Consider the following 20,574-nt stretch of genomic DNA (forward strand, 5'->3'; position numbering starts at 1 on the left):
CCAATGCATTCAACCATTTAAAAACATCTGAAATGCAGAACATTTTAAATGTATCAGTTCAAGCAAAATGTTTCTCTCCAGTGGTTAATGTGAAGGTGAGCTAGAATTTTTTTCAGATAATATGGGCCTGTTAAACAGATGAAAAGTAAGCATGACAGATAGTTTTAAACATTATAGCACCTTACACTTCTACAAATGGTACTGATTTTACATAAATATATCTCTAGCAACTGCAAAAAAGAAGTTAATCCTGGGTTTTACAGCATGACAGCAATTGAGATTAATTTCTGAAGACAGGACACGTATCTGATCAGTCCATATAATACTTATTCAGAGAGTTCTTTAACAGTCATTGAGACTATTTATCAAAAACTGCAATCAACAACTTAGATACTATAAATAATATAAGTTTTACTGAAATATGAAGAATACTTGCTTCCATGTAAATGTATGGCTAATCATTCCTCTAAAATCTTACTGCAGTATTTTCTTGCCTTGCAGGTTTCTCCAGCACGTCCCGCGGAAAAGAGTCTACCATTTTTCTGAAGGGATATTGACAGAAGTTAATCGTAAAAGAAAACCTTCTGTGAGACAGATGACTAAAGGCAACGGAGAAGATCCAAAAACTGGAAGTAGGATGGAACGCATCCAACAAGGAGTCCGGAAACGTACACTTTTGGCAAAAAAAAAAGTGCAGAGCATAACAAAGGATGATGTTAAAAGTTATTTATTGAGGAATGCCTTTGTGCTCTTCACCGTTGTTGCTGTGATTCTTGGTGAGTAATTTGTTCCATAGGAATATTCTGTTCTCCAGTGCATTTGACAATGACGATTTGCCTGGGCGATTTGCATTACAAATGAGATCCCAAATTCTTCTGCACTGATAAGAATGTTCTGGTTTGGAGAGTTTTGGCTTTGACAACTACATACTAAAGTTTAGGGAAGAGCCATTTTAATTATTCTAGTATTCCCAAGGACAATTTTGGTGAAAAAGAATTAGCTGTTTTACGGATTCTTCTCTTAAATAACCAGATATAATAACCAAATTGTAAGTTTTCAGTGAAATCTTTTTCTATCAAAGCCAGCTGCAGCTGAACATTTCGTTCAGGATGTAACTTTTATTTACCTAATCTATCAAAAATTAACACCTCGCAATGACAAACAGAAGTCCTCAATTAATGAAATGAAGTGACATTTCTAAGCAAAGGTATATATTTGAGCCTCAATCTTTTCAGTTTTCCCTTGATAAATGCAAAACAGTCAAACTTACTTAAGTACAAGTTTACGCTCTCTCAGTGACTCACAATCTTACACATGCATCTTGCAGATGCAATTGGGATAACAATGGCAATGCTGCTTATTCAAAGGACTGAAAGATAGCACCAGATTAAATGCCTTTTTAGAGTATATAGAGAGGAATCCAGAACATCAAACAGCATTTACATTTGGAATGCACCAAAATGTAGATTTAAAATATTACTACACATTTTGAATTTACATTAGAATGAGAATCTTCTGAGAAAAACATACAATTTTTTAAAACAATTTTTCCTTTATACAATTATGCGATCACTTCTGGTAATTTTCCTTTAACTACAGATTTTCTAAATGACACCATATGCTTCATGAAAACCGATTCTTTATAGTGTGAGCAAGAATATTATGGCTTTACCGTGCTACTTTCATTTTTATGTTCTAATTAGTTTAAAACATAAAAATATGAATCTGCTCATGAAAACCCAAATGTTAGCACTTAAAGATAGGGTATATATCCTACACCTATGTAGGCCCTAATGTCCTTGATAATGCTGAGGCATATAAACCTGCTTGTTATGTTTCTACAGCTTTTTTAGGAATTAAAATGTTAGGGCTTTACCATTACTGTTGCTTGATACTACATCTGCAGGGTTATTTTAAATTAATTTCAGGTCTGATGTTTTTTTTCTGGGAGAAAATGATATTCATTTGCATGTTGGTAAAATAAAGTACTTTGTTGCTATAACAGAAATGTCAGTCTCTGATATTTATCAATGATATTTGATCACAAGTGCTTTTAATTCTTAAATAAGAATTTGTTCAATGCAAAAACCCCATTAATATCGGGGGTAAAAAATTCAGGTATTTTATCTATAATGGTCAGAAAAGGCAGAAGAAATTAAGCAGGTCTTGAAATACTGTCCAACCTCAAAGGAATCCAATTCTTAGATTGTCACCTGTCAATACCGCACAATCCCAATGTGCTCTTGCAATTTCTTCACTGTCATCTAGCTCCAGTGTGATTCCCATAAATTTGGCAATGTGGGAACAGAAATGTAGGCTGGACAAGTGTTTTTACTGTTATTGCATGTTCCAATTAACTTTAGATGACGAGGGACAACCGTCTGCCCACAGCTCTGCTACCACCTACAGCAATGGCAGAGTGCCAATAAGGCTGCAGCACAAGTTGGAGAACCAGTGAAAATGTGCAGCCTAGAATGAGCTGGCTGCTCCAATTCTGCTCATGAAGCTATAGACGTATCTGGTGAAAAAATGCCTTCTCATTACTATGAGAGAATATTCCAAAATTTTCTCACATTTGCTATTTGTGGTATAATTTTACAGTATATATATATGATTAAAACAGTAAGTAAGTTCACACTTGGTAGCTCATAAAACGGTACAGTTTGCTTTTCTAGAGAGTTTTTTGCTGTTGTGGAAATACTCAGAAGTAGGGAACAGTTGGCTAAAGAGTTTGGAAAACATTCAGTGGTTGAACTCCTAGTTTGACAAGGACTAAAATGTTATAATCTCTCAGTTGTTTGGTGATCTGTGGAAAATCAGATGGTGGGCTTGATCTCTTTCCTAGCAGACAGTGATCAACATTGCGAAATTAACCCACCAATTAGCACGACTGGTTGTCTCATCAGAGATGCTTGGATGTGAGTGTAGGTGGAAACTAAACTATACTCAGACCAGGGTTGAATCATTTACAAGAAATGATGCTTAATGCTCTCTATAATCTAAACAGACAGATGACATCAGGTTTTAGAGCTGTCAGTCCAGCCATTTTCATCAAGACTACACTCAGGAAAAGCAAAGTTTTGGCTTTAAAGACAGCAACATTTCTTCAGAAACGTTTCTTTCAGGCATCTTTTGTCACAGGACCAACATGAAAAAGCCTATTTAATGGAGTATTTCCAATTTCTTTGCTGAGCAGGACTGATGCTGGTAGAGGTTAAGTGGATAGGATTGTATGTCTCAGCCCAGTTTCAGGGCTTTAGTTTATAACAGGTGCTTGAGTTTGTGTCTGTGGAAACATGCACTTTGTTATGAAGTGGGTAGCTGCAACATGCATTTGTTTGTGCTGCATACTGCTATTTTGCAGGCAGAGTGGAGATTTTCCGGCATTCACATGATATGGAGAAATATAGCCATTTACCCTAACTTCTGCTGTTAATCTGATTTTGAACTGATTTCTAAATTGAATTCACTAGCTGCTACAATATAAAAGCAATTAATCTTTAAAAACCTAATGATGAAGATGCAAGAAGTTATAATTCATGTTGAGAGTTACTTAGCACTATTCTCCATTTCCCAAAAGCCTCAAGGAAGGCCGTTCTGACTTCACATTCTGCATAGGTATGGTCTGTTTAGCCCATCGTCATTATCATTGTTGTTGCTATTTTTAGTGAAAATTAAACTGCTTTCAAGACCTTTGACAAACTTTGAGAAAAGCATGGTAAATAAGTGAGTTATGATGCAGTTTTTCAGATTCTTCTGGTACACCTAGAAATACTAAACTAGTTTTCTGCAGTAGATCTTGGCAAGAGCCAATAGATGAGAACAATTATGGGAGGCGGACTTGGGAAGCTGACCACTGGTAAATTCAGAGTGTCGCAATGACCAGGAGCAATTTAAGGTAGGCTAGGGGTCGTGGTGGCTCACGGAAAATCTTCAGGAAGTCTAACAAACTTTGAAGTGCTAGCCAAATTACTGGCAAAATCTCAAGCAGTGCCCTCTCTCCCACGCTACTTAGCTCCATCATCCTGTCCCCAAAATGCCTTCCTTTCAGATACCCTTCCTTCAGCAGACTGATTATTTGCTACTTACCTCCCATTTTCCAAAAATGCTACAGACTTTACTCTGGCAGGACTCCTAAACGCCAAAGAATCTCCTGTGGATTCTGAACTTGTACTGAAGGAAACATTGAGACACACAGAGCTGCCGAGCAGAGATCCTGAGAAGCTGTGCACAGAGAAATACTGTTTTAATTGAGGGGCTCAGTGAAGTAGAGGGAAGTTGTGGAGCAAGTACTATAAAAAGCAGTTTCTGCATAGTTATGAAGCTGTTACAGCTCCAAATCTCTACCTAAATCCTCTTTATACTGATGAAGTTATGGGCAGCAGTTGTCCACTGGGGCATCCAAGGAGGAAGGAGATGGATCCAGCTCTGTTTTCTGGCTACCTGTCCACTGAAGGGAGCACAGGACTGGCTCTGTCCTTGAACCCAGTCTTCTGTCATTGCAAGCAATCTCACAACAGACGTAAAATGTAGATAGGCCCATACAACATCTGTTCTACAACTGCAGGCACCATATATAAGATTCCAAAACTTTCCAACATCTTTATAAAAAAAAAAAAAACCTAGTTAAAAGTACAGGAAGAAGGCAGGAGAGATTAAGGCATTGCCAATGTCCTTATGTCCTGAAAAAACCAGAGTTAATTAAAGACTGCAGATGATCCTTCATAACACAGAAGGCAAAAAACCCCCACAAAATTCCTAAAATATCTGAACAGTGAAAAGCTATGCACAGTAGCAGATTCTCCTACCTCAATGCACTCCTGGTCTAATGAGTCTGTAATTCACTGGTAGACAGTATCCTGAATAACGCCCACAAAAAAAGGCCATCTCTTGGGTGTTGAAGCAACATCTTTTCTGCTATCGGTAGATCCTCTGTACCCACTGAAGGCTGAGGCTGACATACCCAGAGAAGGGTCTTTGACCCTATCACACATTGCCAATGAACATGGTGAGAGTGCCTAAGGCAGCCTTGGTAAAATTTGCATGAGAACAAGGCAAAGATCCATCACTGTGGGAGAAACAGCTGTGGGAGGTGACTCCTAGGTGAGACAATGCGTTAAAACATAAAGAGAGAAATGCGATGCCATACAAAAGATTATGATGCAGACAAGAAAATCAAGACAGTTTGGGGACAGCTAGGGAGAAACTAATTCTATTTATGCTGAACTCTGACAGGGGCTGCTCTGTCCTAATGCTCTCATGAAGAACCTGCCCAGCACAACTGCTTTCCCACTGAGTGACAAAACCTTCCTAAGTAATATTCTGAAAAAATTGCTAATCAAAGCCTTAATTATTTTTGAAGTTAAGAAATAGCTATATTTTGGGGAAAAAATCATAAACAGACACTGTAAGAACCAGAGTAACACTTAAAAATTCGAAGGAGATCATCCTTGTCGAAAAGGAGAAAAAGTGTAGAAATACAAAGGAGTTTAATTTTGCTATTAAGTAGCTGGTAATAAAAGTCTGACTGTGAATTATGAACAGTACATTAGTTTAGCAGTTACTTGCAAAATAAAATTAGGTTAATTTATTATCACAGTCTTAATTTCTTATCGTACACTCTGGCATGACTGCAATGAAACAGCACGGGTTGTTGGACAGCCATACGTGGCACAGAGTAACAACAATAAACTTGGCTATTTTGTGAATCACAGTTGTGCACTCTGGAGGCAGCAGCTGTGCATATATGCACAGTAAAGATACAAAATGTGCTAAATATAGCCTTCTACCTTCTTATTTGCTCTAAATCATCAAATCAGTAGACTTGCAAAGTGGCACTCGGTAGTAGTATGTCTGAGTGGTTGTAAGACCATCCAGAGAAACATGCATTCACTGCACTCTGCCTACAGCTTGTGAAAAGGAAGGTGAGATTCTGAAAAAAGTCTCTAGAAATTAAATTTAAATTTATTTATGTAATACCACTTCTTACAAAGCAGATTTCAAGGCCATCCTGGGTGGAATGCAGGACAGTAACTGCGTGAGACATTTAGAAAGAATGTTTACATCGTTTCTCAGAGATTTTACAAGAAAATTCCCTGAATGCCAGTAGAATATAGCAGTCATGCTATCAAAAGATATATTACAACAAAAACAATGGTCATCTCAAAGACTGTAAAAAAAAATTCTGTGCTGAACATCAAAGGGGACTAAACAGATACTTCAGCATCAAATGAACCAGTACTAGGGCTTGCCTCTTTTCCACTTTTTGGTGGGCATACACTGCAGTCACTATGATGACTGCAAAGCAGTACAAAATCATAAGCAAGGCACCAGTGATGTATGCTGAGCAAATGTTTAACATTGTTAGATCTGTACTAGCACCCTAGCTGTTATAATCTGCGCTGGAGTGCTTCTGAGCTGGCCACAGTGGAAGCGTAGCTGAAGATGTCATGTTCTGTCGCTTATGAATTCCTGAAACTTTCATTCATGGGGCTTAAATTTCTCACATAATTTCTTGAAATAACAAGGCATCTAAGAGTTTCAGGGAGGGTTATGATACTGAAGAAAAAATATTTATATAAAACACATATTTTTAGGTGAATCAAGATAAAATGCATTTGAAAAATTATACAAAGAAATCCAATATTAAAGAGAGGTGAATAAAGAAATTAGATCTTCTGGATGTTAATAAGTCTGCTAAAAAAGTAAGATAAATGCAGGCATTTTGATAATTCGTAGCGTAGATCAGCAGAGACATATTGACTTTTTTGGTTTTTCACACCTTGTTAAAAAAAATCAGATGTTCTGAAACCACCAACTGCATAAAATAGTCCATGCAGTCACATTAGTTGTGTATGCTCTGTCCATCCTCCCAATTCTACTCTTTTACTGTGCATTCCCTTCAGATTTTGTATTTCATTCAGTTTCAGATCACAACTCAGCGATTTTGGGATTCAGCATATTTTGTCATGTATTTGTTTCTTAGCATATTACAGTTCGGTTCAACCTGGAGCTTTGGAGCAGTAAGGCAGTACAAGTGATAAATAAAAAAATTAGTGAGGAACTAACAGATTTCTTCCTTCTATACTAATTTCTCCAACTGTGTTGTTCCTAGAATATGCTATAGTGTCTACAGTGTGTATTAGAACACAATGAGGGTCCTGACCAAGGAGTTTTAAATTAGTCGTTGATGAAACAAAAAGTAGAGGGTATAGAACAGGGAAGAACTATGGAAAACAGGGAAAGAACAAATGGAAATTGCTCTAGAGAAATTTTACTAAGAGCTGGATTATTCCATTTATTATGTCAACCCATCAGACTTGAAGCTGTACTGACACTGTACTTTTAATCAACAGGATGAAGCCACAGGGTGTGTAAATTTTTAAAATCCATACAAAAGAAATTTATTTTGATGATAGATTTTATAAGGCATTTTTTAACTAAAGGGGAACATAATAGGTCCAGTGAACTGTACAACAGTGAAAACAAGAACAGTTAAAAGCAGGAAAAGAGGCAAAGAAAAACAGAAGGATAACTGGACAATCAGGAGGATACCAAAGTGTTACTCATATTTGGTGGTTGTTCTCCCATGTCCTTTCTCATTCTTGTTCAATTCTATACCTTGAAGAAATGCATTTTCTTGCTTTCTATTGGCATGGTAGAAGATCATAAATCGAAATCAGCTAGACAGTTACAAAGCAACTTACTGTAACTTGGCATAATTGAAAATTCATTTATTTTAAAAAAGTCTATAAAATGTGGGGCTTAAGTGTTAAGCATTATTTATATTGAAACATAAGTTGGTCCCTTAAGCTGGCTCTAGTAAATGCTCTGGTTTTACTGTTCACGAGGACTAAATTAAAAAAAATAATAAAATTGCCTTTGTATGAATATAGCAGGACCATTAGTCAGGGAATTCCTGGGAATACTAACCAAAGGCAGTTGATAAATAAGGCTACTCCATATACTTTGATGTCTTTTCAAATAATTTTGACTCGGTGATACATGCATTAAACAACCATGGGTGTACGATCTAGTCCTTCAAAGACTAAAACATAAGCAAAGGAAGCTGCATATGGAATCCAAATCTCAGAGCTGGTGGTCTTTTCAGTGCATGACCAAGAGCTAGGAGACTCAAAAGGGTAACTCCACAAATCCACAAGCTAAGTGTATAACAGCCTAAAACTTTCCAGGACGACAAAAAAAAACCCCAAACACCTACACCCAAAATCAAGGTCTGTATTCCTGCTCCCACTCCTTTCTGAGTGAGTCAGGACCATACCCGGTATTTTCATCCAGTCAAGGTCCAGAAGCACAAGATCCCTCACCTTGGGAATGGTGCCGTCAGTGCTTGAGGAATTGGCTTACTCTCTTCCTCTCAAAAGGCAAATTACAGGAGGATGCAATTCCACCATTTCTATCAAAGTCGTCTTATCAGGCAGAAGGAAATTCAAGACTTTTCAAGGCAAATACATACGCCAAGAGAGCAAAAGGCAGCACGATGTTTTAACCTAGTATCTAAAACACACACCTATAACAGGGAGCCCCAGGTTTTGAAGTGATCCATTGAGCAAGAACAGGAACATGGGACATCTCAAATCGACGTGATTCTCTGCATGCACGTGTCAGTTGTATTCAGTTTCTATTTTTTTGCCTGGAATTAGGCAAATATATGTTTATGTCCTGACAATTCTGAGAAAAACACAAGCAGAACAGTGGGAAGTGAGGGATCTTCCAAAACAAATGGAGAAGTGCCCATTAACTTTATAGATTTCCTGAACTAAGCTTTTTTAAACTAGAGGGATTTCGAAGGTCACAATTTGGACTCAGGTGCTTACTATGTAATTAAAGATTGTTCCAGGTGCCAGTTGCCCTTTGCCAATTTTTTGACCTTTCAGATAGGGAAATTCTGCCATTCTGAGTAACACCTAACAGTGAGAAGAGAGGTACTATAAACTACATGGAGGCTGTATCTAAATTAATCCTCTATGCTACAACATGTCCTTCAGATGAGATAGCTCACAAGAAGTTAGGCATGAGAACTCTTTCGAATCAACTGAAATAAAACACTTCTGGAAACTCATGTGCTGAAAGAGGCTGCTGAGCAGTAAACAGATGGGAGGTTCTAGCTATGTATAGTTTCATAGTCATGTTGAGGGATGAAGTGACTCAACAAACAAAATCAAACAGCTAGGGGCTGAAAGTATCCTAGCTATCTTTTTAAAAAGATAGTAACATGATTCCATGAATTTCAGTCATGAACCTGGTTTCCTTTTCAAAAGAATTCACTGGATGATAAATCAAACATAAATAAAGGATTCTGGTAATGCTTACACCTGATATGGCAAAAGTCCTGTATTCTACAACAAGAAATGATTCCTCTTGGCCTGTCCCAGTTGTTTGCATGTGTCAGCAAAATACTAGATAAAAGGATTCTTTAAAAACTTTTAACAAAGTCTGCCACATGAGTTATGTTCCATGACCCAAACAGTTCCGGCACAGGCATATCTTGATTCAGCAAAATACTTAATCCTCAGCGGCAAACATCTCAGTTACAGATTTAGAGTATCCACACTAAGCTAAATTAGCAGGTGGTTTTGTATGAATGAAAAATTGGGCTAGCTCCATAGACATATGAATGCATCATTTGAATGTCCCACAAATGTTGGTGTAAAACTGCATATCAAGGAAGCCACGCCTACAATGCACTGTTTTGTAGTGTGGAATTAAAAAAACAAATAAAGGCAATATCAAGGTGTAACCTCAAGCTCTCTGTTAAACTACGCTAAAAGTTCTTCAGAGTAGAGCTCTCTATTCCAAGCACGTTTGCACAAATTTCTTGGCATTGAGGGATCTCAGTCTCATTGACTGCAGCTCCTCAGTGTTACTACTGTGAAAAAGACAAAATAATACAGATGGGCAGGCAGCTGAAACTGTAGTAGACAAAACCAGAATTCAATGCTGTTAAGGACTATGTCAGCTTCCAGTTGAGGAAAAACAGAAAAGAAAGAAATGTAAAGGTAAGAAAGGAACTGTGTAAACTTTAAGAGAGCAGCTTTCTTATCTGTTGGGAGCTATTCTTTATGAGACATTAGCATTAGTCAAGAAAGAGAAGCAGGTAAACCCAAGCATGAAAAAAACAGCTAATACAGCAACTTTGTAAAGCACTGAGTAGTACCATAATTCTAAATTATACTTCACAAAATATAATCTGGCATATATTGTGAAAGCCTCATCTTTTTTATATGCATAGTAAGAGAGAATTCCTGAATTTTGGTGGAATTATTTGTTATTTTTTGCATCAAAAGTATTATTTCTATAACTCAGAGACTAATAAGAGTACATAAACTATGAGTAGTTTGTCTTTCAATAATGTCTTTTGTCTGAGAATTAAATCAAGAATAATGTCCCTATTCCACAAAGAACAGGCTGCTTCAGTGCCAGCAGTGCAGCAGTGCTCTTCCTCACTCCAAATCCTGTACAACTGCCCTGCAATTGCTTTTCTTATAAATAACAACAAATGAGAAATCAAAGATGATAAATAAATACAGAAGCAGTTCAAGGAAAATAAGGAAAAAATTAAGAAAAAATTTGAAGGCAAATAGAGAAGCAGAAGTTGGATGAAAAGAGAACAATCTTTTGGACATGTCCTCAAAGGAAGAACATTTCCTCCTATTTGGGGAAGAAGGGCAAACAAACCAAATAACTGGAGAGAGAAGGGAAAAAACATACGAGCGTAATACTGGAGACAAGAAGCAGCAAAGAACAGATTTCAGTGATTTTTTAAAAAACTTTCTAACAGCACTTTCTAACAGATGCTGTTACATCCCCAGATATAATAAAACAAGGATCCCGGCTTAGGCAGTACCTCACAGAACAGTGATTTTACTCACTCCTTAGTTACACAGAACAGTGATTTTACTCACTCCTTAGTTACACCAGGTCTTCCTTGCAGCTTCAGACTCCCCATTCCAGTTGTATGCCTCTGTCCACAAAACCCACAGAGGTGGTTCTGTGTCTGCAAGCAAAGACAACATGCAAGTGCCCAGCCATGGCTGTGAAGGTGTTTCAGGAGTTCAGGCACCTCCAGAGTGAGGCAGCAGCAGGCAGAGGTTTTGAGCATCTTAATTTTGAGCTGTGAATTAAGTACATTTGTATCTATGTTAATCTAGCTCTAAATGCCCATTGAATATTATAAAATGCCCCTGGATCTCTGCAAATTGTAACTGAATTGTGATGTTAGAAGTCTGGTGTGGTTTTTTTCGGAAGGTAATAGCTCTCACTGGATAAAGCAAATCCCCAGGGTCAGCTCCAGGAGGCAGGTGTTCCTGAGGCACAGTGACTGCAGCACTGCAGCTCTGTCTCTCCTCAGCACAGCTGGGAGCACCATAGCACTCTCGTGACCCCTGAGCAAAGGTAACACACTGACTTCTCTTCTGATGCAGGAACAAGTCTTTGACATCAGTGTAACTCTTACTTCACTATACGTTTGCTTTTCTCTGGATGCATCTCTTTTCACAGCTTTAGAATTCTGTCCAGGTGGAATTGGAGGCGTTTTTGCATGATGTTTTCTGATCTTTCACAGCTTAATTGAAGCAGGAGTTTCAGCTGAATTGCCTGATGTCTGGAAGTCTCTGCAAGCCCCAGGGTGCATGTGTGCATGCAGAGTAGTCTCTGTAGCATGTGGGCAATGTCTTTAGCACTCCCAGAAAGTGTCAGGCCTGCCACTAATAGATATGTGCCGTCCAGAACTACCATGCGTAGTCCATTTCTGCTCAATAAGTATAGTGCATCCTGACTAAAGTAGATTCTTGGTTTATATACAGATAAACCAGGTAGTTCATTCTTCCCAACAGAAATAAGTCAACAAGTTGTAAGGTATCACTTTGCTGCTAGAATCATCCCATACCACAATACGGTTCTGGGTCCCAGTCACATCTAGGATACCTACCTCTTCTGCAGTGCTTCTCCAGTGACTCCCCTCATGATACCTCTCAAGCAAAGGAGAGGTAGCTATTTGTGTCCAAATTAACCAATATTCCACTTCAATACAGTCACCTATAAGAGCTATTTGGAGCACAAGTCCTTAAGGTCTCTAGTGCTTTGGCATCATCCAGTTAAAAGAGAAGGAATGTATCACACAAAAATATATACACCTATACATGTGAGATTCTCTCCTGGGTCTCTGTCAGATGAGAGCTGTAGAGGAGTAACAGATAGTTTATTAAGCCAATTGGTACTTAGCCTTCTTCAGGTCTGAAACAGAGAAGCAAGTTCATGTGGAAAATATTTCCTCTAAATTCAGCCTCAGAAGAAGAGAATTAAAGGAATTTTAAGTTATCTGTTAGCTCCAGTTCTGGATTGCCCTAGGAAGAGTAACTGGTTGCTTAAGGGTATGTTTCTGTGATTGATTAAACCAGCCCTTCCTCTGCCTCTGCTGTGTATTTCCATTCCCAAATACTTGCTATGCTCCCTTGCCATAACACCAGCACCACCATCATCTAGCACACCAGTAAACCTGTCCAGGGAACTAATCTGGAGGAAACTAACCCAGTAAAAATAGTTCCTCTCTGGTTTAGCCTCCAAATGAGCTCATCTCAGTATCTGACAAGTACAAGTGCATTGAAGTAAGGACTTTGGGCTTGCCCAGTTTGGAGAGAAGGAGGCTGAGGGGCGACCTCATTGCTCTCTACAGCTCCCTGAGGAGGGGACGTGGGGAGGGAGGTGCTGAGCTCTGCTCCCTGGGATCCAGGGACAGGACGCGTGGGAATGGTTCAAAGCTGCACCAGGGGAGGTTTAGACTAGACATAAGGAAGCATTTCTTTACCGAGAGGGTGGCCAAACCCTGGAACAGGCTTCCTGGAGAGGTGGTCGATGGCCCAAGCCTGTCAGTGTTTAAGGAGCACTTGGACAGTGCCCTTAACAACCTGCTTTAACTTTTGGTGAGCCCTGGAGTGGTCAGGCAGTTGGACTAGATGATCACTGTAGGTCCCTAAAATATTCAGTTCTATTCTATTCTATTCTGTTCAAAATATCATCTTAAATTGTAGTCTCTTCCTGGTGGTAGCAATTTGGTGCTCTCCACAGCATGATTCCCTTCAGTCTGATGCCAGACACAGTTACTTGCCTACCACAAGACTTGAACAAAAGTGCCTGTAACTGTCCCTCCTAAACCAAAGGCATTTCTCCTTTTTTGGAATGAACACTCATAAAGCACTTTTTAGGTTATGCCATCAAATAAACTTTGTGTGAAGGACCTTTAAAGGGGCCATAATCTTACACTCTTAGGATAAAAAAGGTCAAAGAGATGTAATAAGGCAGCACTGATGACTGCATAATACAAGTAGTTCTCAAATGCTTAAGAGCAGTACCTCTGCTGCAGTCCTAAATTAAATGAATTGAGTAAAAAAAGTAACTTGTTAGCTACTAAACAATAATTAGCATAAGATCTAATCTTTAAGATAAAATTAGTAAAAGTTACAAAACAATCATAAAAAATAAAAGTCTGCTGCAGTATTTAGGTATTGAATATTTCATTTAGGTACCTAGTATTTAGGTTCAACAAAACGGCTTCAAAGGGAACATACCTCCCTACGTACATAAGGAAAACCAGAAAGTAAGGAAGCAGCTGGTGATACACAAGGGAAGTGAGGGAGGGGGAAAGTTTCAATATAAAATTAATTGGAAAAAAAGATTAAAATTAAAAGCATGCAAGTGAATTGGCGACTTTGTGGTTCTTGTGGCAAGCAAAGAAAGAGATTAAGAACAATTTTGATTTTATCAGCAACTTGAAGTATTTCTTATCACTAGATAAGTTACTTACATGTTTCTCTCAAGTAAATACAGTTGTGGCCTTATTTGAAACTGGTTGTTGGAAGAAAAGGCATCAGAACAAAATGGTAAATTAAGAAGAAACAAAATGACCCAAAGAAAAAAAGCATTCATTCCAGAGCTCTGCAGGAACATGAAAATGAAATGGCTGTGCAGCTGACAAAAATATACAATGTTTCATTAAACTCATAGGAGCCTGATTCTCTTACTGGTGCTAGCCCAATTTCTGTTATAGAATAAAACATTATTTGCTTTCTAGTTATAAGGTTTTCTGGAAGAACATTATTAACAGCTGTTGCTTTAGTGCACCATTCTACTAGTTTAAGTTGTTCTTTTGCAGTTATTATGAAGTTTTCTGTTTCCTGCTGGGAAAGAAAAAGTAAGTCTGTACCTCATCTATTAAAGAAACGGATATTGACACGGACCTCATTTAACAGTGTTTTGAGAGTTACTGGTAAAAAGCAAACCTGTACATAACTCTTATCCGGTGTGTTCTGTTTGAGTTGGCAAGCATGAATATGAAAAAGGCAGCTCTTGCACTGTCATGAATCTACCACCTACTGATTTCCTCTTGAAATATGCCTGAGTGATTTTTGATCAATTAAAAAGCAATACTGCTAGATTTTCTACTTTCTGCATGAAAATACTGTAGAGAGCATGGACATTTAAAAAAAATATTAACTCCAAATAAAGGTATGGTCCTAATTCCTGTGTGTTTCTGAAGTAAGAGAGAGACCACAAGCTCATAAGGACTATTTTAAAAGTTGAGACTTCACTTATTTAACAAAACTGCTGCTATTGTTCACTGAAAAACGTCATGTCAATTAGGAGCTTCCTTATTCTCTTATAACTGTGAGTTATTTGGAGTAGTGAAAAAACCAATCCTCTATTAAATTTTTATATCTAATTCTTCTAAGTAAGCCAAGGAGGAGGATAGACTCAAGCTGCCCTAAAGTTCTTGAATAAGCATTTAGATCTGAGTAAAGCCCCATCTCTCATCTTCTAAGAGGTTTGGGGTTTTTTTTACCAATGTGGTGCTTTAAAGCCATGTGTAGGTGTGCAACTTATTTAATCTGTGCAACACAAAGAATCATGTGAAACAGCTCTCTACCGTTGTGAGACCAAGGCGTTTTGTAATACAATTAAGAACTTAATTTTCTCCATGGAGGGTTTTAAAGTTCATTTCCAAATTCAATTTAGGAAATTATGTATAAGTTGATGACACCCTGGTAGACCACTACAATATTTCTTTTTTTAAAAAGCAATCAAACAAAAAAGAACCATCTCCATACCAAATCTATTCCTAAAAACCTGAGTATTGCAAAAGTATTGATTTTTGTCTTGCTACTTCAGGGCTTGATTTTAATGCTTACTTTATCACACTTTGATGTTAATCCATTTAAGAAATTTTATATAGAAAGTTGCATGTTTCTTAGCAGTTACAAGTATACCCATAGTTTTTAAAGCCTGACATTAAGACTTCATTGTTTCTTTTCTGATACTGCAGCCTAGAAGTGAAAACTCTAGGCCATTCATCAATGTCGTCCTGTCTTAGGAATAAGCAATGCCAAACCATATCTGCCATTTTTGCCATTTCCATCCCATTCCCATCACTGTCAGAGTTATTTTCACCTTCTGCTCCTTTCAAGTTTTAAATCCTCACTTAACTGTATTCATACAGATGGAATTTTTATATTGAACATCTACATTAGTATAAAAATGCACTAAAATAGTTTAGTTCAAGGACTGTTCTGATTGCCATCAGGATTATCAAGCATTTCATAAGTTTGACTATATCACTGACAAGAACACCTCAAAAATCTTTTTATAACTCCAATTTGACTTATTTCTTCATTATGAACTGTATAAATTATTCAGCAATATGGTTTGTTATACAACTATAACTTGTATAGAATTCAGCTCCCTAACTTGAACAAGCACTACTGATTTTTGTTCAGAAAAAACCTGACAAATTCTGTCGAGAAATCTACCCTTCCCTGCAGTGCAGAAATGGAACACCATTTACCCTTTGAGAAGTCAGGCTCTGATAGCTTTGATTAGTTGTTCTTTTCTGTTACAAAGGGTAGACAGAAACCTGCACAACAGGTTGTGGGAGCTTGTTTCACACAAGGCTTTGTTTCAGTACAATTTTCAGAATTAATCAGAAACTTGAAACTTCTACTGACAAAAGCCAGCTCCAGTATTTAATCTTCTCAGTCTTGATCATGGAGGGTGCTAAGCACTACAACTCTTCACACACACACACACACACACACACACACGCACAGACATGCAAATACTGCATGTCTTCCAAAGGTTTAGTACTTCCTACCAGGTCTTACTTCCCAATTTTATTCTGATACTTTGTTATTGTGTCTACCTTTAAGTCATTATTGTATGCTGTTGTCTCATTATTTAAAACCTGCGAATGTTGGTTCTGAGAAGTGAATTCAAAGAAGTCAAAGCTACCTTGCCAAGTTTGACTTTTCTGTTTCTAGTTCATAATTTTTGTTAATAAACCTGTCAGGCAGGGTGTAATACCCAGTTTCTAGGTATTTAAACTCAGAACAGAAAATTAAGTTTCATCTCCATATATTCTAAAGTCAAGAGGCACTGGTAAAATCATGCCATTCTGCTTTCATTATCACAGACTACAATGAGGAAATAATTTGCTTAAATTTCTTTTTGTGCTGCTAAGATTGCTGTGAGAACACAATTTTCAGAAACATCTGTGAAACCATTACTACTTTACCTATTTTACAAGCAGGGAAACTGAGTCAGAGAAAGGTTCTTATGGCTTAGGCATGACTGCATATAAATTAATTGCGGTGCTAAGATTAAGGCTGAAGAATTAGTAACTATTGGGTGTTGACCCAGTTCACCAGAACACACTACCAGGGCACATTTTTTCCACATCGCAGAAATTCTTTTTGTAAACTACAGTGCTGGGCAACCCTGTAATTATGCACAGAGAGCTTTAGGACAAAAAAACCAATAATTTTTGGCTCAACAGGTTTACAAGGAGTGTCAGAAACTTACTCCCACTACCAACAATATTCATTCAAACAGCCATCTACTCAGGCCCTAATTCTCTTAGGCCACTTTGTACCGCTTGGACAGTAGTGGACGAAATGATCAAGTCCTTATAGTACAGCATAAGGACTAGTTCTTATAGCAGCCTCAGAAACCCTTACTAATTTCACTGAGGCTTTGTACTAGTGCAGAGATTAATTCATGTGGAACTAATTGCAGGACTGTGGCCTAAGTAAGAAACTGGTCTAGCTCTATTTGCTTGTTATCCAGTTGTCAAAATGTAGTGCTCATTAAGTGCTGAAACAAAAGGTCCAGATGGATTCTTTATATCTGAGAAATGTGTTTCCCATATAAAAAGCAAATAATCAGTAACACTGCAGTAGAATTTAAAACCTTATTGAAAAGAAGGGAAACTCTAAAGCAGGTCTTTTAATCAAGGAGAATTCAGGCCCTTCCTCTATGCAGTTTACCTAAAATAATCATTTATGCAAAATGCACTTTGACTACCTGAGTCTACAGAACATGAATGAAACTAAAACAAACACCTCTAGTCCCACTGCTCTCTCACAGTGGGAACTCCATGCTGGGTGCCTGTTGTAGTCTAATCACTTTTCTCCCATCCTGTAACACTCAGATTTTCTGTCCTACACAAGGCATTTCTGGACTCCCCTAATTTAACCAACCTGCTGAAGTCCCTAACAGCATGATCAGACAGACAGAGGTCACTAACATGAGAGTTACAGCTGTTCCCTTACATTAGAAGATGGCAATAAGCTAGTTTAGGAGGCATAGAGGCATGTTTTAGCTAGTAAAATTTGGCATGAAGATATTTTCTGCTGTATGGACGTATCAATCTAAAATCTGATTTTAAAACCCCCAAATCCACAAAGGGATTAAGAATTGGAACCAGCAGTTTCCAGAAGTGTTCAACGTTATGGCATTTTCAGGACGTACCCAAGTTCTAACACGACCTAGAGGTGAGCTTGAATACTCTGCTGCCTGCCATCACTGAGGATGCAGTTTCAGGAAGACTTTTAGGAAACCTAAGTCTGCCTATCTGCCAAAAAAGGGCAGTCCCACTCTTCTCCAAGGCACAATTGTATGTCCTTTTGAAAGTACGAACTTTTTTACAGCCATGCAAAGAAAGGAATTGACCCGGCTGAAAATTAACCCAGTAAAATAAATTCTTTTTGCAGCAGGATCAGTTCTCTGATCCAGCTTTCTACACAGCCACAATTAGCACAAATGCCAGTACTAGACAGTGGGGAAAAACATGGAGTCGGGAATGGGAAGGAGGAGTAGTTGAGTTTCATCATCTGTATGGTTAAGGAGTGTTCCAGATCCTGGCTGGATATAGAAAAACCTACATTAGTTATGCACCAAACCATTTAACATTCAGGAAATTGTAACTAGTTGTGTCAGTTAACTAAATAATTAACCAAATAAGCAACTAAAGCAGTTGGTGCCAAGTACAGGAAAAAATCTAGCTGAGAAGTTGTACACATGTACACAATCAAGTATCTTAAGGGTTGATGCCATGAGGACAGAGCCAGACTCTTTGCAGTGGTGTCCAGTGCCAGGACAAGGGGCAATGGGTACAAACTGAGACATAAGAGGTTTCAGTTGAACATGAGGAAGAACTTCTTTACTTTGAGGGAGACAGAGCACTGGAACAGGCTGCCCAGGGGGGCTGTGGAGTCTCCTTCTCTGGAGATATTCAAACCCCGCATGGACAATGTCCTGTGCAACCTGCTCTGGGTGAACCTGCTTTAGCAGGGGGTTGGACTGGATGATCTCCTGAGGTCCCTTCCAACCCTTGCCATTCTGTGATTCTGTGATTCTGTGAAGTTTAAGCTGCCACAGGTGGGCCTGTCTGTGGCTTCCATTTGTAAATATATCTCAAGCACCATTTATCTGTTCCCAGCAAGATAAATGGATCCAGGTACTCCCTTACCCCACTCCCTCAGGCATTGAAACCCAACACTTAATCATCCCATAAGACCTCCCAACCCTGATTAGCTGCTTCTTTGCAAGTGCCTATGTTTCTGAAGGTAGGCCTGTGTAAAACTACTTACCTCCTGATGCTGCTCTGCTGTGAAAAGACCTAACCACAATGGGATTCTCAAATACATCTGTCCTGGTTATCTCATCCAATCTGAAGCACATCTATGGATCAGGCCCCACAGAGTAAACAGGCTAGGACAAGACTTCTGAAGGTTGTTAGCTATCATGTATATGCATCACAAAAATGATTACACTCAAAATCCCAGAAGTCAAAGCCCTTGGCTGCAGTAGCAGGGACTGTTTCTTTTTCGTTAGTGCTCAAGATGAATCTTTTACATTAATTCAGATTTAAAAAAATAGCAGCACCAATAACCACCTGAATCTGTAGCAGTGAAAAATAATTTAAATGGCTTCAGTAGGACTACTCATTATAGCAGCTGATATCTGAGACAAATCAGGAGTGCAAACTGGGGCATAACAAAAACTGCATGTTACAATCAGATACATCAAGTACTATACAGATATTTGTGTTCAGATGTTACTACTACTTTAGAAGAGTATGTCATGATATCTTTTCTGTCTCTTCAGGTGTAATCCTTGGATTTTCTCTCCGATCATATAAGATGAGCTATCGGGAAGTCAAGTACTTTTCATTTCCAGGAGAATTACTCATGAGAATGCTGCAAATGCTGGTCCTGCCACTAATTGTATCCAGTTTAGTCACAGGTAAAAAAAGAAAGATTTTGTTTGTTCTTTTAAATAATCTGAGAAAGATGCACACACCAGATCATAACAAAAGGACATTCTATCTCCTAGAAAGTGTTATAACCTGCAGAAAGTGATACCTTTGCTGTTGTTGTCTTAGAGACAATGTAACAAAAGATTTGAATTAATATACAAAGAAGCTAAAAGATGCTTTTCCCAGTTCCAGGACAATCTTAACTGTAGAATTTACTACAGGCAGCTGCCATGAAGCTGACTCTGTACCCCACTTTCTCCACTCTTACTTTCTGAACAGTATTTCCTCCACAATGTCCTATTGTTATCAAAGGTAACGTATGTTCCAAGACTCAAGAAAGTTTAAACTATTGACCATGGGCAATAACCCATGCCTGTAGATCATCCTTCACGAGGATTTGAATTAACTTTCAAAATCCTAAGTGGAAACACCTTGCTCAGGTAAGATCAGCAAATCCACCTCAGAGAGTCACAAGGAGCTGGCCTTGTGATAAAACAGGCTGACTTCCCCTATCACCAGGTCTCAGCGGAGATTTTGTGAAATACCAGAACAATGAGTTTCCAACTAATTCTATTCTGAAAAGAATCTTGATCTCTGGATTCAGGCAATACCCTTCTTTTTGATACCTTTTTATTTTGTTTTAAATTCTTTGGAGCCCTTTATCCTGTTTTATGCCCTTTTTTCATAATGATAATTTCCTTTATAAAAGCTTTTGGCAAAGAGAAATTTATCTAAGATTTGTCTTATTATCATACAAGTGCCTTGCAATAGTAAGTGTATTATTCTTAGAGTTCCCTTTTGAAGTAGAGAAGGTAATTTTCAAGGTGAATAACAACATTTTAAACTTTTTTAGTCAGGCAGGGAAAAATCAGAGAAAACTCAATGCATTCCACAAACAACAGATTTCACTCTTTTAAAAAAATCATTAAATATGACAGGACTATGTCTTTTTTCATGGAATTAAAAGG

At 38.1% G+C, this 20,574-nt stretch overlaps 1 protein-coding gene across 1 annotated transcript in view; it reads left to right on the top strand.

Annotated features, from left to right (window-relative positions):
* Positions 1–20,574, top strand: part of SLC1A3 (solute carrier family 1 member 3) — a 66,858-nt gene that overhangs the window by 1,228 nt on the left and 45,056 nt on the right. The window contains exons 2-3 of the mRNA XM_009647313.2: positions 502–776; positions 19,456–19,593. Coding sequence (XP_009645608.1) covers positions 596–776; positions 19,456–19,593 — 319 coding nt within the window. The 5' untranslated portion in view covers positions 502–595. The remainder of the gene's footprint in view (positions 1–501; positions 777–19,455; positions 19,594–20,574) is intronic.

The sequence above is a fragment of the Egretta garzetta genome, unplaced genomic scaffold, assembly GCF_000687185.1.
Source record: "Egretta garzetta isolate BGI_Z169 unplaced genomic scaffold, ASM68718v1 scaffold59, whole genome shotgun sequence".
In the NCBI taxonomy this organism is placed as follows: Eukaryota; Metazoa; Chordata; class Aves; order Pelecaniformes; family Ardeidae; genus Egretta; species Egretta garzetta.